This window comes from Rhincodon typus, chromosome 37, assembly GCF_021869965.1.
Source record: "Rhincodon typus isolate 14 chromosome 37, sRhiTyp1.1, whole genome shotgun sequence".
Classification (NCBI taxonomy): Eukaryota; Metazoa; Chordata; class Chondrichthyes; order Orectolobiformes; family Rhincodontidae; genus Rhincodon; species Rhincodon typus.
The window spans coordinates 4,898,145-4,913,338 of record NC_063368.1 but is presented as its reverse complement, the minus strand read 5'-3'; the positions used below and the strand labels follow the sequence as shown (position 1 = coordinate 4,913,338).

Sequence of the window (15,194 nt, the reverse complement as noted above, 5' to 3'; positions counted from 1 at the left end):
TTTCACCCATCAGTGGGAACAACCTCCCTGCTTCTATCTTATCTATTCCCTTCTTAATTTTATATGCTTCTTTAAGATTCTTCCTCGTTCTTCTAAATTCCAATGAGTAGACTGAGACTGCGCTCAATCTCTCCTCGTAAACCAACCCCCTCAATTCCAGAATCAACCTAGTGAACCTTCTCTGCACCCGCTCCAGTGCCAGTACACCTTTTCTCAAGTAAGGAGACCAAAACTGTACACAGTACTCCAGGACCAAAAACAGAAGTTGCTGGAAAAGCTCAGCAGGTCTGGCAGCATCTGTGGGGGAAAAAATCAGAGTTAATGTTTCGGGTCCAGTGACCCTTCCTCAGAACTGATGGTAGCTGGGAAAACTTTGGTTTATATGCAGAAAATAGGGAGGGGGATGGGGTAGGGAGGAAATGATAGGATGGAGCCCGGAAAGAGAGAAGAGCAGTTGGATAGGCAAAGGAGTTGATAACGATCTGGCTGGGAGGGTGAATAGCTGTTAATGGAGCCTAAATGTGACTGACAATAGGAAAACAAGGCGTTGTTCTTTCAGCTTGTGTTGAGTTTGGCTAAAATGATTGCAGAAAACCAGAGACACAGATATTGGCCAAGGAACGGTGTGGTGTGTTAAAGTGGCAAGCAACAGGTAGCTCAGGGTCTTTTTTGTGAGCAGAATGTAGATGTTCTGCAAAGCAGTCACCCAGTCTACGCTTCGTTTCCCCAGTGTAGTGGAGACCACATTGTGAGCGGCAAATGCAGCAGACTAGATTCTGGGAATTGCAGGTGAAGTGTTGCTTCACCTGGCAGGTATGTTTGCGTCCCTTGGATACTGGGGAGGGAGGAGCTAAATGGGCAGGTGTTGCATCTTTTGCTGGTTGCAGGGGAAGGTACCATGGGGCTGTTGGGGGGTGTTGGGGGTGAAGGAAGAGTGGACCAGGGTGTCCCAGAGGGAACGGTCCCTGCAGAAGGCGGACAAGGGACTGGAGGGGAATGTGTGTCTGGTGGTGGCATCCCGCTGGAGGTCACAAAAATGGCGTCTGATGATCTTCTGGATGTGGATGCTGGTGGGATGGTAGGTAATACATCATCTTTACAGCATTCGTAGTTCTTTCAGTTTTTACACAGTACTCCAGATATGGCCTCACCAGCACCCTATACAGCTGCAACATAACCTCCCTATTTTTAAACTCTATCCGATTAGCCATGAAGGACAATATTCCATTTGCATTCTTGGGCCTGCTATATCTGCATACCAGCTTTTTGTTTCATGGATACCCAGGTCCCTGATTGTGGACCTAGCAACTTGTAATTGGCGACTTATCAGCTTTTCACTGTACTCATTTAAGTACATGTGACAAAGCTAATTCATTCATTCATTAGTTATGCTTGTCACACAATTGTTTTGGCTTGAACTCCTTGAATGATATCAACGAGGCGGTATTTCAGTTGTGGGAAAACTGGAAAAATTCATGTTACTCTTCTTGAAACAGAATGTTAAAAGATTCAAGAGGTATTTAAAATTAGGAATTCATTTTATATTTAAGGAATAACTTCTTCCAGTGAAAAAGGTCCAGGTAACCAGAGGGGACAGGTTTAAGACAGGTAGCAAACAAACCAGGCAATGTAGGAGATAGCAAGTTTATGTACAGTTGTTATGATCTGGAATGCACTACCTGAAAGGATAGTGAAAATAGATTTAATAATGGTTTTCAAAAGGGTATTAATTAACACTGGAAGGGAAAGATGTTACAGGGCTGTGTGGAAGGAGCAGCAGAGTGTGATTAATTGAATAGATCGACTAAGGGGCTCGAAGAGCTTCATGTCCTTCTGTATCATGGTAATTCTAATTGATTGACATCAAGCATTGTCCCATAATGAACATCTTGAATTCTTTACAAATAGTACTATGTAGTTGGCTTCCCAAGCTCTGTAATCTTGTATTAAAAGTACTAAGCAATCAAATGAACCAACTGTTTTTCCTCCATGGAGAAATCTTTGCTTTTTGTAAACAAAGCATCAATTAGTAGCTCCTTTATATGAAAAAAAAATTGCTGCTATTCATTGAGCATGATCTAAACTACAGCCAGCTTTGGAAGATATGTTATAGCAATGAATTTGTTACTACTAACAAATACATTGGAAAATTGTAATGAAATTCCTTAAAGTCCATTTCCTTGATCAAATGTTTGGTGGCTTGTTCTACCATTTCTGTCTGAATTGGCTTCTGTGAAGAAGCCTTCTGGGAATTTTTTTTTCTCCTTCAGATCATTAAATAAATACAAGATGTTGAATGCCAGCTGCTTTGTGAGATTGTGCTGACTCTTTCTACTGTCAATGGCTTTAGCTAACCAAAATCTGGCAATCTGTCATTTAAAATTAACAATTAATAACGTATCAATTATCATTTGTAGGGAAACGTAACAAACATCTTAGTGTTGTCGTGAGGAGGCACAGTTTATTCTTTTTAATTTTATTCTTTTTAATTTTATTTTTTAATTTTATTCTTTTTAATTTTATTAAATTGTTTGCTGTAATTGTTCTGAATATGATACTGTGCTGTACTAATTAATCTAATGTTCAGTGTTACATGTTTTAAGGGTTTTTGAATAGTTTGGATAGGTTCTTCAGACATTAGTGTTTTAACTTGTAAGAAAATTTAAGGAGCCTACTATTTTGATTTGAAGATGTAAGCTGTATTAATTGATTTCAGATCATCTTGACATTTCAACTTGTTGTGCAATTAAACATTTTCTAACCATTGGCTTCTTGAATACAGAGTTCAAGCCATATTCCCAACACCTGACCCGGCAGCATTAAAAGATAGGCGAATGGAAAACCTGGTAGCTTATGCACGAAAGGTGGAAGGAGACATGTATGAGTCTGCCAACAGCAGGGCAAGTAATAATTTGATATTTTGGTTGTAGTGCAATTTCCACTTGGGATAAGTGGCAAAGCTGTGGCTAATGTGCTTTTCACTGAGACCAAATATTAATCTCTGATACGTTATGACAATCTTTAAAAGGAGACCTGAGCTAATAGTATGGTAAATATAGTTAAATAACACAGTAACTGCCAAGTAAATAGATAGAAGCTTACTTCCAGTATTTCATCAATCTCTCAGGAAAAAATTACAAAACCAAGATAGCCAATCTTTTTTTTTAGTCATGTGGAAGGATCCAAACCAAGTGTCAAACAAATTAGAAATTCTTTGTTTATATTTATCAGACAATATCAAAATGACAAGCTCAGGCAATTATGCTGCCAACAGATAAAAATGGAAAGCAGTTTAGTCTAGATGGAGTTTGTTCCGATATCCATTGGTAGCAAGCAAGGTATCTGTTAACTTTCATCTTCACTTGCTCTCCGTTGGAATGTATCCCAATAGCAACCTGGGTTAATTTTTCTTGCCCTGTGTTACTGGATATTCTTTTGTTTCCATCAGATTGTCTCACTGCTATTTTTTAAAAAAAAAACCTTTTCAACTTTTGAAAAATTAGGCAGAATATTACCATCTGCTGGCTGAGAAAATCTACAAGATTCAGAAGGAACTGGAAGAAAAGCGACGCACCAGGCTTCAGAAGCAGGGTGTGATGCCAAACCAAAGTGGAATGTTACCAACAGGAGCAGCCCAATCCCCAAGCATGGCTCAATTGCAAGCCGGACTCCCCCCAAGTATGGAACCGTTTTATTTTTGTGTGTGTGTGTGTTAAAATGTAAATGTAAATGTAATGGGTGATGCAGCATTTGTTGATGCCACATTCAGTAAAAGCATCAAGGAATTTAACAGATTTTTCTTTCTTTATCCTAGTGTTGTAGCTTAACCATAACTAAAGAGCACTAATAAATCTACCGACCACGTCTACCTTTGGTCACACTGACTATTCAGACTACAACTTTATTGCATGTATACCTATTTGGGTGTCTTTTATTTACTTAAGGACGTATTTAATTGGTTCAATAAATTAATGACATTAATTTAAATCTGTCAAACCAGGTTGTCTAATGGGGTGATGGCATGTCACTCTTTCCTAACTTATTGACGTTTAATTTCCAAACTGCACTGAGCTGGTATCATTTGCAGTGGTAGTTGAGACTCTGCATTTGAAGGAAAAATGATCAGTCGAGTATGTTATTTAAGGATTCTTTCCAAAAAGTGAGTTACTGTGAATGTCAGGTTGCAACCAGATGTGGTTTGAGAGTGTTAACACTACAGTTAAATAGTTACTATTTACAATCTGGATAATTGTACAGAAGCATAGAAAATAAGAACAGGAATAGGCCATTCACCCTTTGAGTGCTTTGCCATTCAGTATGATCATGGCTAATCATCCAGTTCTACCTTGTTCTCGGTTTCTCCGCATACACTTTGATCGCTTTAACTCTTAGAACTATATATCTAGCATCTAAAAATTGTGATAAGACAAGGTACCCAAATATTGTATCAGTATTGTGATACTGTCTGCCAGTACCTTTTGAGAGAAGGGGAGAGATTAAAGAACAGTTACAATTTATCAGGCGTTGGTGAACAAACATACAAAGTTATGGTGTATATTCATCAGAAAAGTGGGATCAGAATTAAAATTATTCTTTGTCTAATATCAGATAACAATATTGAACTCCCATTTCACTTTTGCTGCAAAGTTGTGGAACCATCTTTGGGATTCCTGTCTCCTGTTAAATGAAAATCAAACAATTGGTTGTGTGGCCTTAGGAATTGTGCTTTTAGTTAGCAATCGTAAGATGACTTACTGAAATGGCATCAGATTTGTAAAGGCACAGGATGAGACAGTGAGAGATTCATTATTTTTCATATGTTGTGGATATTTATTTATGTTTTTCCAATTCTTCACCAACCGTCGCCTCCTTCAAAATACTGACTCTTGCATTGGTGCAATTCTACAAAGTTGACACTTACAGCAACTTAGAAAAAGTGTAATTATTTGTGTGAGCCTAGGCAATAATTGTTGACAGTCTTTTTGACCACAGGAAGGGGACATCATGGCCAAGTCATATTTTGCCTTCATGCATATATGTCCAAGAAGAATACTTATCCCTCTTTCTGTTATATGGAAAGAGGGGTTGTGAATGAGGCCAGATTAGAAGTACTCGTGATGAGCCATCACAGAAGAAGTTTGTTCCCAGTGCATACGTATTCAGTGATTGGAGTTAAATGATGGGCAGTCATCCTTGGCATGCATCTTACCAATGGTAGATGAAGGCAACTTCTGGACGTTGGAAATTATTCCTTTATTCCTGCAGTGGATAATCTGAAATAATTTTTTAAAAAGGTTGGCTTGTGAATAGATGTGTGAACTCAGTCTTTCATCTTCTGAAGCAAAACAAGGTTTAAATGAAAGTGTTGTGTTAGAGGGCCTATTATAGCACCATATTCAGGATTATGAAACCATACAAGTGAAATATGGAAATAAAGGATTAATAGTTGTTTTGCTTCAGTGATTCGCTGACCCTAACCCTTGATGGTACCAGAGGAATTTCCTGCTTCGGTTAGGTACTGATATCTATATGTAATTTAAACTTAATCTTGTTGCATTTCAGATGGCCCGCTTTCTGACCCGACTATTATGCGGCCAAATGTACCAAGCCAGATCATGAACCGGATGCAGACTCCAAGTGGTAAAATTCAACTTCAAAATGTATTTCATGTGTACAGGGTAATCTAGTTATACTGATCACTACTAATGCCAAACACGTTGTTTTCCAATCAGCAGCTTCATTCCACTAACATTAATGGGTGATGCATTGCAGTTTGATAGTAGACATGACTTTAGCTGTAATTCCTCATTCTATAGCTAAATGACAGTTGCCTGATTTGCAACACTATTAATCTGTAAAGGCTAATGTATGAATGGATTATGAATTGTGCACTAGTTGCCCTTAAAGGAACATGAAAATATCACTTCGGCCTGATCCCTTGCGCTCTAACCAGACCTTTATAAATATCTAAGCTGTAAGCCTCAATTTTGGGGTTTAGGGTAATGGATGGAACAACACAACTATCTAAGATGCACAAAGGAGGAGAGACAGAGTAGTTATTTTATTGGTCAAGTTTAGTGCACATCTGAATTAAAAAAAAATGTTACAAAAGATGTATGTCATGAATTGCTAGTTTCTTAGCATGGATATGTTTTCCGGTAAATAAATGTGTTAATATGTTAAACATTGTGATGTTGCTAGAATTTCATATTCTCAAGAATAAATAATAATCACCTGAGCCAGCCATGTAGTTTGGGACTGAAGTCAAGTTGACCAGGCCATGTAACAGAAGCAGGTTTCCTTTGAAAGGTGGTAGTTAAATTGTCTTATGACAGCCTGGCAGATATGGTCATTTTCTGGTGGTGGACCAAATGACCAGGTTTATGGATTCGGTTTCATAATTGGCTGTAGTGGGATTTGAATGTTGATTTCTGAGTTGCTAGAAAAACACTATGATATCGATCTGTGATTGCAAGCTTGTATTGCTTAGGCCATATTGAGTTCTGATTTTTCGATGATGATGGTTATAGGAGAAATTTGAAATGATGAATTGAGTATCAAACAGCTGATTAACTCACATTTTCTGTATAGGTAGTTTGTTTTATGCAGTAATGAGTGCTAAAATGTGAAAAATGCTACTTTTCGGTACAGTTACTATTAAGATGGTGCTGTATCAGTTTTAAGCATCACTATAGAAAATGAGGGCATGAGCATCACTCAATGAGTTTGAAAAGCACGTGTTCAGTGACTACCTGAAGAGAGGTTACCCATTTTCATTGGTTTTAGATAGTTTGAAAAACTTTTGTGCTTTTTACTAAATGATTTTATTCAAACTCTGTTTAATCCAGGAATGAACCAATATTCACAGATGAGCAGCATGCAGATGGCTGGCCTAGGGCAACGTTTAAACCCTCCACTGCCACATCCTGGGCAGATGACGCAAGCAGGACCTATGAACCAGGTACAGTTTGCGCAATCTCGGTTAACACAACTCTCAGTAAAACATTTCAAGTAAAACGCATCGTAAGCAACCTGATTTCATCACAAATAATTACATCCTCACATGAGTATTGTTTTTGCTCACAAATTATGAAGACTAAGGACCAGATAATTAGTGTTTGAGAATTGTTTCTAATCTATGCTTAGCTAACTTGAATTGGTACTTAGACCTAGCTTTGACTGAAATATTTATGCTATGCCAAGCATTTGCAAAGGAACTGGATTAAAATTTTAAGTAATAAAATCAGTCATTGGGATGTTGGCGTCCTTGACATGATCTTGACCATCTCTGTTTTAATGTTTCATTCACACCTGCTGCAGAAACAAACCTGGAGACTGACATTTTGTGCAAAAAGGGTAACAAACAATGATTGGAACTGGAAGTTGCTATAATCATTGGCCTCAAATTTAAAAACTGCCTGTGGTAATTAATAATAAGTTGATTTAAAAATACTGCTATTTTTGTTTAATTCTCTTATTTTAGGAGATACTTTGTAACTGCAAAAAAAATTCAAGTTGTCAATCAATTTACTGCCAACCTAATGCTTGATTTGTGGATTAAACAGCTTTTTAATTGAAAAGAAGTTTTTCCATGTTCACCTTTTTTGCATTTGCTTGTACTGCATTCTAACTGCTGTGAGAAGGACAAAAGTTGCTTTCCTTCCAGTTTTGAAAGAGAAAGTTCAGGATATTACAGAAGTTAATGAGAGCAAGTTACATAGTAATGGCAGTGTTGATAATCCTAATACTAGACAGGGCAGGCAGGAGCACAGCAGGAAGCAGAGGAAGTCTGGAATAAACTGCATTTATTTTAATGCAAGAGGCCTGACAGATAAGGTAAATGAACTCGGGGCATGTATGGATACGTACCATTGGGATATTTTAGCTATTACAGAAATATGGCTAAGGGAGGAACAGGACTGGTAGCTCAATGTTCCAGGATACAAATGCTACAGGAAGAATAGAAGAGGAGGTAAGAGAAGAAGGGGAGTTGCATTTTTATTAGGGAGAACATCAATGCAGATCTGAAAAAGGACATTCTTGAGAGTTTGTCCATTGAGTCTATATGGGTAGAACTGAGAAATAAAAAGGGGGAGATCACTTTGATGGCATAGCACTATAGGGCCCACCCCATCCCCCAGTCAGCAGGAGATTGAGGAGCAAATAAGCGATCAAAGATAGCTGCAAGAATAATAGCATTGTAGTAGTCAGGGATTTTATCTATCCTAACATTGACTTGGACTGCCATAGTGTTAAGGGCTTGAATGGAAAGAAATTTGTGTGTTCAGGAAGTATTTCTCATGCAGTATGTAGATGGCCCTATTAGAGAAGGGACAAAGCCTGATCTCCTCTTGGGAAATAAAGCAGGGAAGTGATGGAAGTGTTAGTGGGGGAGCACTTTGGGACCAGTGACCATAATTCCATTAGTTTTAAAATAGCTACGAAAAAGGATAGGCCTGGTCCACAAGTTCAAGTTCAAAACTGGGACAAGGCCAATTTTGATGAACTTGAACAGGAACTTTAAAAGGTTGACTGGGGGAAGCTGTTTGCAGGTAATGGGGCATCTGGTAAGTGGGAGGCTTTCAAAAGTGAGTTTGAGAATTCCTGAAGGGTAAGGCTGGCAGAAGTAGGGAACCCTGAATGACTAGCATTATTGAGGCTCTGGTGAAGAAAAAGGATGAGGCATATAACATTTATAGGTAGCTGGGATCAAGTGAATTCCTTGAGGGGTACAGAGTTGTCAGAGTACACTTGAGAGAAATCAGGATGGCTAAAAGGGCACACAATATGATTTTGGCAGATAAGGTAAAGGAGAATACTTAGAGATTCTGCAAATACATAACAGGGGAGGGGGGGTGCAGAGTAACTAGGTAGAGAATAAGGTCTCTTAAAGATAACAAGGTCATCTCGAGACGGGTGAGATCCTAAATAAATACTTCTCATCGGTAGTTACTGTCGAGAAAGGCATGGATGCTAGGGAACTTGAGAGAAAATAAATAGTGATGTCTTGAAGAGAGTCCACATTACAGAAGAAGAGGTGCTAGAAGTCTTAAAATGCATTAAGGTGGATAAATCCCCAGGACCTGATGAAGTGTATCCCAGGACTTTGTGGGAGACTAGTGAGGAAATTGCCGCGTCCCTAGCAGACATGTGTATTATTAACAGCCACAGATAAAGTGCCCGAAGATTGGATGGTGGCTAATGTTGTTCCATTATTTAAGAAAGGCTGCAGGGAGGTGTGTAGGAACTACAGACCGATGAGACTAATGTCTGTGGGGGGTACATCATTAGAACGAATTCAGAGGGCTGGGATCTATAGGCATTTGGAGAGACGAGGACTCATTTGGAATAGTCAGCATGACTTTGTGCGTGGGAAATAGTGTCTCGTGAATGATTGACTTTTGTGAAGGGGTGACCAAGCAAGTAGATAAGGGCAGTGCACTAGATGTACTTTAGCAAGCAACATGTAGACAAGGTACCATGTAGTGGGTTATTGAATAAGGTTAAATCTCATGGCATCCAGGGAGAGCTAGCCAATTGGATACAAAATTAGCTTGAAGATAGAAAACAGAGGGTGGTGGTAGACAGTTGTTTTTCAAACTGGAGGCCTGTGACAAGTGGCGTGCAGCAGGGATCAGTGCTGTATCTGCTATTGTTCATCTTCTTTACAAATGATTTGAATGAGAATTTAGGAGGTATGCTTAGTAAATTTGTGAATGACACCATTTGTGATGGACAGTGAAGAAGGATATCGGAGGATACAGTGAGATCTTAATCAACTGGGCCAGTGGACTGAGGAATGGAGTTGGAGTTTAATTTAGCTGAATGCAAGGTGTTGCATTTTGGGGGTTCGACCAGGGCAAGGCTTATGCAGTCAATGGTACGGGTCTGGGGAGTGTTATAGAACAAAGAGATCTGGGGATACAGGTTTACAGCTCCTTGAAAGTGGAATCATAGGGAGGCAAGTGAAGAAGGCTTTCAGCATGCTTTCATCGATCAGAGCATCAAGTATAGGAGTTGGGGCATCTTATTGCAGCAGTACTAGACTTTGGTGAGGCCACATTTGGAGTACCATGTACAGTTCTGTTTGCCGTACTATAGAAAGGATATTATTTAACCAGAGAGAATGCAGAAAGGATTTACTAGGATGCTTCCTGGACTGGAAGGTTTGAGTTATAAGGAGAGGTTGGATAAGCTGGAACTTTTTTCCCCTGGAGTATAGGAGACTGAGCGATGACCTTTATAGAGGTCTGTAAAATCATGAGACATAGATAAGGTAGATAGCCAGCAACTTTATCCCTGTGGAATGGGAGTCTGAAACTAAAAGGCATAGGTTTAAGGTGAGAGGGGAGAGATACCAAAGGTCTAGAGGGGTAGTTTTATCAGAGGGTCTGGAACAGGCTACCAGTAGTAGTGGTGGAGGAGAGTACAGTTTTGTAGTTTAAGAAACATTTTACAGGTACGTGGATGGGATAGGTATGGAGGGATATGGACCAAACTTGGGCAAATGGGACTAGTTTAATTGTGAAAACTGGGTGACGTGGACAAGTTAGGCTGAAGGATCTATTTCCATGCTGTAAACCTCTAACTATAATTGAATATTAACTGAAACAGAATGGTACCATGTGGCTGAGGTCAATGTCTGAGCATCAAGGATTTCACTATTCCTCAATGCCCTGGCACTGACTTCTACCAGGCTGTGACTCTCACTGTAATATCTTTAAAGTCAAGTAGTAATTTTTGTAGATTTAGGAAGAGGTATCTGAATAGTTTTCAGAAAGAGTGACAGTTTTGTGATCCATGATTTTACAACAGTGTGTCCTGTTTATGCACAGTTGGGATTAGCCGCTTCCCGAATGGCACAGCCAATGGCTGCGCAGCATCCTGCTCAGAATCAGTTTCTGTCTCCAAGTCAATTTCCTGTGTCTTCTCCTGGAATGAACACTGGCAGCACCACAATGACACAGGCCAGCAACCAGCCAGACATGTCTCCGGTATTTATCTATGTTTCTTCTAACTCCTCTGTCTTTAGTCTGGGCTAATGTTTAATTTGGTGATTGAACGTAAAATGATGTCGTGCAGTATTGAGTAATATTTGAAATCCAGCAACTGATGGGGGTCTCAGTGTAGGATCTTTAGATTTAAATTAATACAAACAACTGTCAGTTCTTTAAATTACTCATGCCAAGTTAACTACAAGCACTGGTTAAAAGGTTGCACTAGTTTTGTTAACTTGTCAATCAGCAATCGGTGGAAATATCTTTGCAATGATCAAATCTATATCTTGTTATTAAGCACAGTGCAGTGTCCACAGCATACCATCTGTTGTAACCCTTGGATTTGCCTTTACCAAACATGCACTAGCCATGTAAAATGATGGCTTCAGTTTCAAACTTACTTTAAAGTGGATCAATTTTCACTTATGGCTAGCTGGAGCTCATTCTGTCCATCGCTCAAACTGCAACTTGAATCCATCTGATGGATATTTCTTGATGGCAGTTAGGGACCCAAGTGAAAATAAGGTGGAGGATTATGTCACAGAAATAACCATTGTTTCCATTGTTGAATTGGCAGTCGACTCAGTCTACAAGGCTGGTTGGTGTATCACTCAGTTTAGTTTGCTGTTTCCACTTCAGTGACAACCATGTTTTGAGAGAGAACCTTGATAAAATGGCAAGGACATAGGAGATACTTAGTGGTATAAAGCAATCGGTCACGAAACATAAAGAATCATAAAAAGCTAATTTATTGTATGTTTCTTTTTGATCATCTTTTTATCCTTTTGTATGCGTAAAGTTGTATATCCAACTTTCTATTGCCTTTTAGTAGTAAATGTTGCTTCTCTGACAGTTGTGCTTTCATTCTGTCAGTTATTGATCTTGTGTTTGAATTTACATTATTTGTTGTACTGACCATAAATGTTTCTCAACTCAACTAATTTATGCTGCTTTTAGAAATTCACAATACTGAACAATGTCTTTTATGTTTGCATCTAATATAGGTTATGGCTACATTGGGCATTTTGTATAGCTGTCTGGTATATTTGATTCAGCTAATTTAAAATAAAATACATCATGTTAATGGTTCTATCACTGTGTTTTCTTGCTAGGCACAGAACTCCTCACTACCTGTAAACAGCTCTGCTTCCATGCAGACAGGAGCCCAGAACACTCAGTTCAACTGCCCGCCACCTCTTTCTCAGCCTTCCCTTCATCAAAACTCCCCATCCCCTGGTCCAAGAAGCCTCACACCTACCCCTCACCAGACACCACCTAGCATTCCTCCTCAACAGCGGCAACAGACACCGTCCCCTAACTCGCAGCCCCAGACAATGCCACCCCCTCCTTCTCAAGTTCAGACACCACCGCAAATGCAGCAGCTTCCTCCTCCTCCACCAGTCCCTCCACAGCCCCAGGTGACAGCTGGACAGAAGCAGCAGCAGCGAGAGAGGGATCAGCCACAGCCGCCGTCACTACCCCCGTCAACACAGCAGCAAAATGCAACCCCTACAACCCCTACGCCTACTGCACCGATACAGTCTCAACATCCCACTACACCAGTGAGTATGTTTTAAGAGCATTAAAAAGTGTTTTTAATTGTTAACATATTTTTAAATTGTTCTTGAAAGTGTTGACAGCCCTGTAGCCTGTCTAAAGCCTTGAGCTGACTGGATGTATAAAAAGGTGCATGCGTTGGGGACTGGGTGACAGTTTGTTAGCGCTTGGCTTTACACCTTTTAAGGCTTTGTCTGTCTTGGTTGCATTTTAATTAGTCTAACATTTCCCTCCAAAATACTGGATCTGTTCATTTTTTTAAGATTGTATAAATCCAGTGTAATTTTGCACAGTGTCAACTCAATTCTTAGTGGTTCTGCATCCAGTTGCTTCACCACATTGACATGAGTTGACAGTCTGACTGCAGAGAGTTGACAAGAATGGTTTGTCTGGATAATTGTTATGTTACCATTAATACAGTGAGGGCATATTCTTCTGAGGTTGGATGCAAAGCAGGTTCAAACAATTGAAGCTTTGCAGTATATTTGACCATGTCTGATCTGAGTGTGTTTATCGCATTCAGTACCTATTAGACATTTCTGTTCTCCACTGAAAGCCTTCAGTTTTAAAGTTGGTTGGTCAGAAAACAGTAATTTTTGTAAGTAATTGTAATAACTTTTTGGTGAAGGTAATTGATGTGATTCCAGATGCAGTCAAGAAGTTGTCATTTGAGAAATGTTTGTCACGTGCTGCTATAAAATGTAGTGAAATGCTGCATTACAAATGAACAGCTGTTCATTTATTATAAAAGCTGTTGTTGCTTTTATAATTAAGAATTTTTCACTGTTTCTCTTGAGCATATTTCAGTGAAGTGTGTGAATTTTTATTCAGCCAGTTAGCTCAGTTGGCTGGTTTGGCCAATTTGTCACGCGGACCGACATTTACTGCACCAGCTGAGGTTACCATGTAGGACTATGAAGACTTTACCTTTTTCCCTTTGTTAGTTCTAATTTCTGAATGTTTTCAACATTGGCTAAAACAAGCAGACTTTTAACACAATAAAAACCAAAAGAACTGCGGATGCCATAAATCAGGAACAAAAACAAAGTTGCTGGAAAAGCTCAGCAGGTCTGGCAGCATCTGTGTAGGAGAAAACAGAGTTAATGTTTCGGGTCCGGTGACTCCTCCTGAGAACTCAGAGTTCTGAGGAAGGGTCACTCGACCTGAGACTTTTAAAACAGGACAATATGCCCTGTGAAGGTGATAGACCAATTTATTCTCATGGTTCTTGTTGCAGCCATGGTTTTGGTGAGGCACTAAAGTTAAAGAGCAAGCACAGTACATGACTATAGGCAACAACTCCCCCACTGTGTGTCTATTTCTATCTCTTTCTCAAATGCAAGCACGTGTACTCCAGAACAGCATCCATTTGAAATAAAGTATACCTCAAGGCATTAATTACTTGCCCAAAAGTGCACTTGGAGTCTGTGCTTTGTTTTGTTTACTCTGTGCTATAGAAATTTTCTCTTTCAGTAGAGTAGCAGAGATCATGAAGCAGAATGCATGGCTTTGTTCTAAATTCATTCATGTATTCAGTTTTCATCTACAATTCTGTAATTTTAAAAAATTCAATGCAAAACTGCAATTTTCAGTACTTGAGGTGGCTATAGAACTTTGTTATGCTCTGCATATTAAAAAGAAGCCACTGAATATATGGGAGTTGACCATTTGACTTGATCCTGCTGCACTATTTGGTTAGAACGTGGCTGAAGTACCTCAGCTCCGTTCACCACCTTTTCTCCTTATCGTTTGATTTCCAGCAGAAGTCTTACTAAACCTGGCCTTGAACTTCAATTCGCACAACATCTGCAGCCATTTCGTGGAGAATGTTCTCGATTTCCATTAGTCTTTGTATGAAAAAGTAATTCCTAATTCTGCTCAAGTGGACTAGCTCTAACTTAAAGATTATGACATTTTTTAACCTGGATTCTCCTATCAGAGGAGATAATCCCTATATCTACCCTATCAGATCCCTTTATTAACTTGAATATCTTGGGTCATAGTTTATGCGACTGTTCCTTGCACTGAACCCTTTAGTCCTCGAGTCTTCATTTTACGTCTCCAGGGTCATTATGACATCTTGAGATTGTGTCCAAAGCTGAATGCAGTACTTCAGACTCTTGCACAGAATGTACTCTTGGAAAGGGGACTTCAATATCTGTCACCAAGAAAAGCTAGCAACGATGACACCTTCCGTTACTTTATTGATGATGTAGAGTAGGCTGATGCAGTAGTAATTTTCCAGATGTGTGCGCACACAACATGACTGGGCAACAACTACTGACCGAGCTGGTCGAATCCTAAAAGATCTGACTGTTGGACTGGGGCTGCAGCAGGTGGTCATGGAACCAAAGGGAAAAACACAGGCTTAACCTCCTCCTCACCAGTCTTCCTGCTGCAGATACATCTATCCATGATAGTATTGGTAAGAGTGACCACTGCACAAGTTCTTTTGGCGACAAAGCCCCATTTTACTGTGGGGATAACTCTGTTGTGTTGTGTGGCACTATCACCAAGCTTAATGGGATAACATTCAGGCAGATCTAGCAATTCAAAATCCATATCCATGAGGCAGTGTGGGCCATCAGTGGTAATAGAAGCGTACTTCAACGCAATCTGTAAGCTCATAACCTGGCACAC

General features: G+C 39.6%; 1 protein-coding gene across 1 annotated transcript in view; it reads left to right on the top strand.

Moving 5' to 3' along the window:
* LOC109934587 (histone acetyltransferase p300-like) overlaps positions 1-15,194 on the top strand; it is a 119,105-nt gene that overhangs the window by 61,390 nt on the left and 42,521 nt on the right. Inside the window, exons 9-14 of the mRNA XM_020533311.2 lie at positions 2,783-2,900; positions 3,504-3,678; positions 5,563-5,640; positions 6,849-6,961; positions 10,836-10,994; positions 12,110-12,559. Coding sequence (XP_020388900.2) covers positions 2,783-2,900; positions 3,504-3,678; positions 5,563-5,640; positions 6,849-6,961; positions 10,836-10,994; positions 12,110-12,559 — 1,093 coding nt within the window. The remainder of the gene's footprint in view (positions 1-2,782; positions 2,901-3,503; positions 3,679-5,562; positions 5,641-6,848; positions 6,962-10,835; positions 10,995-12,109; positions 12,560-15,194) is intronic.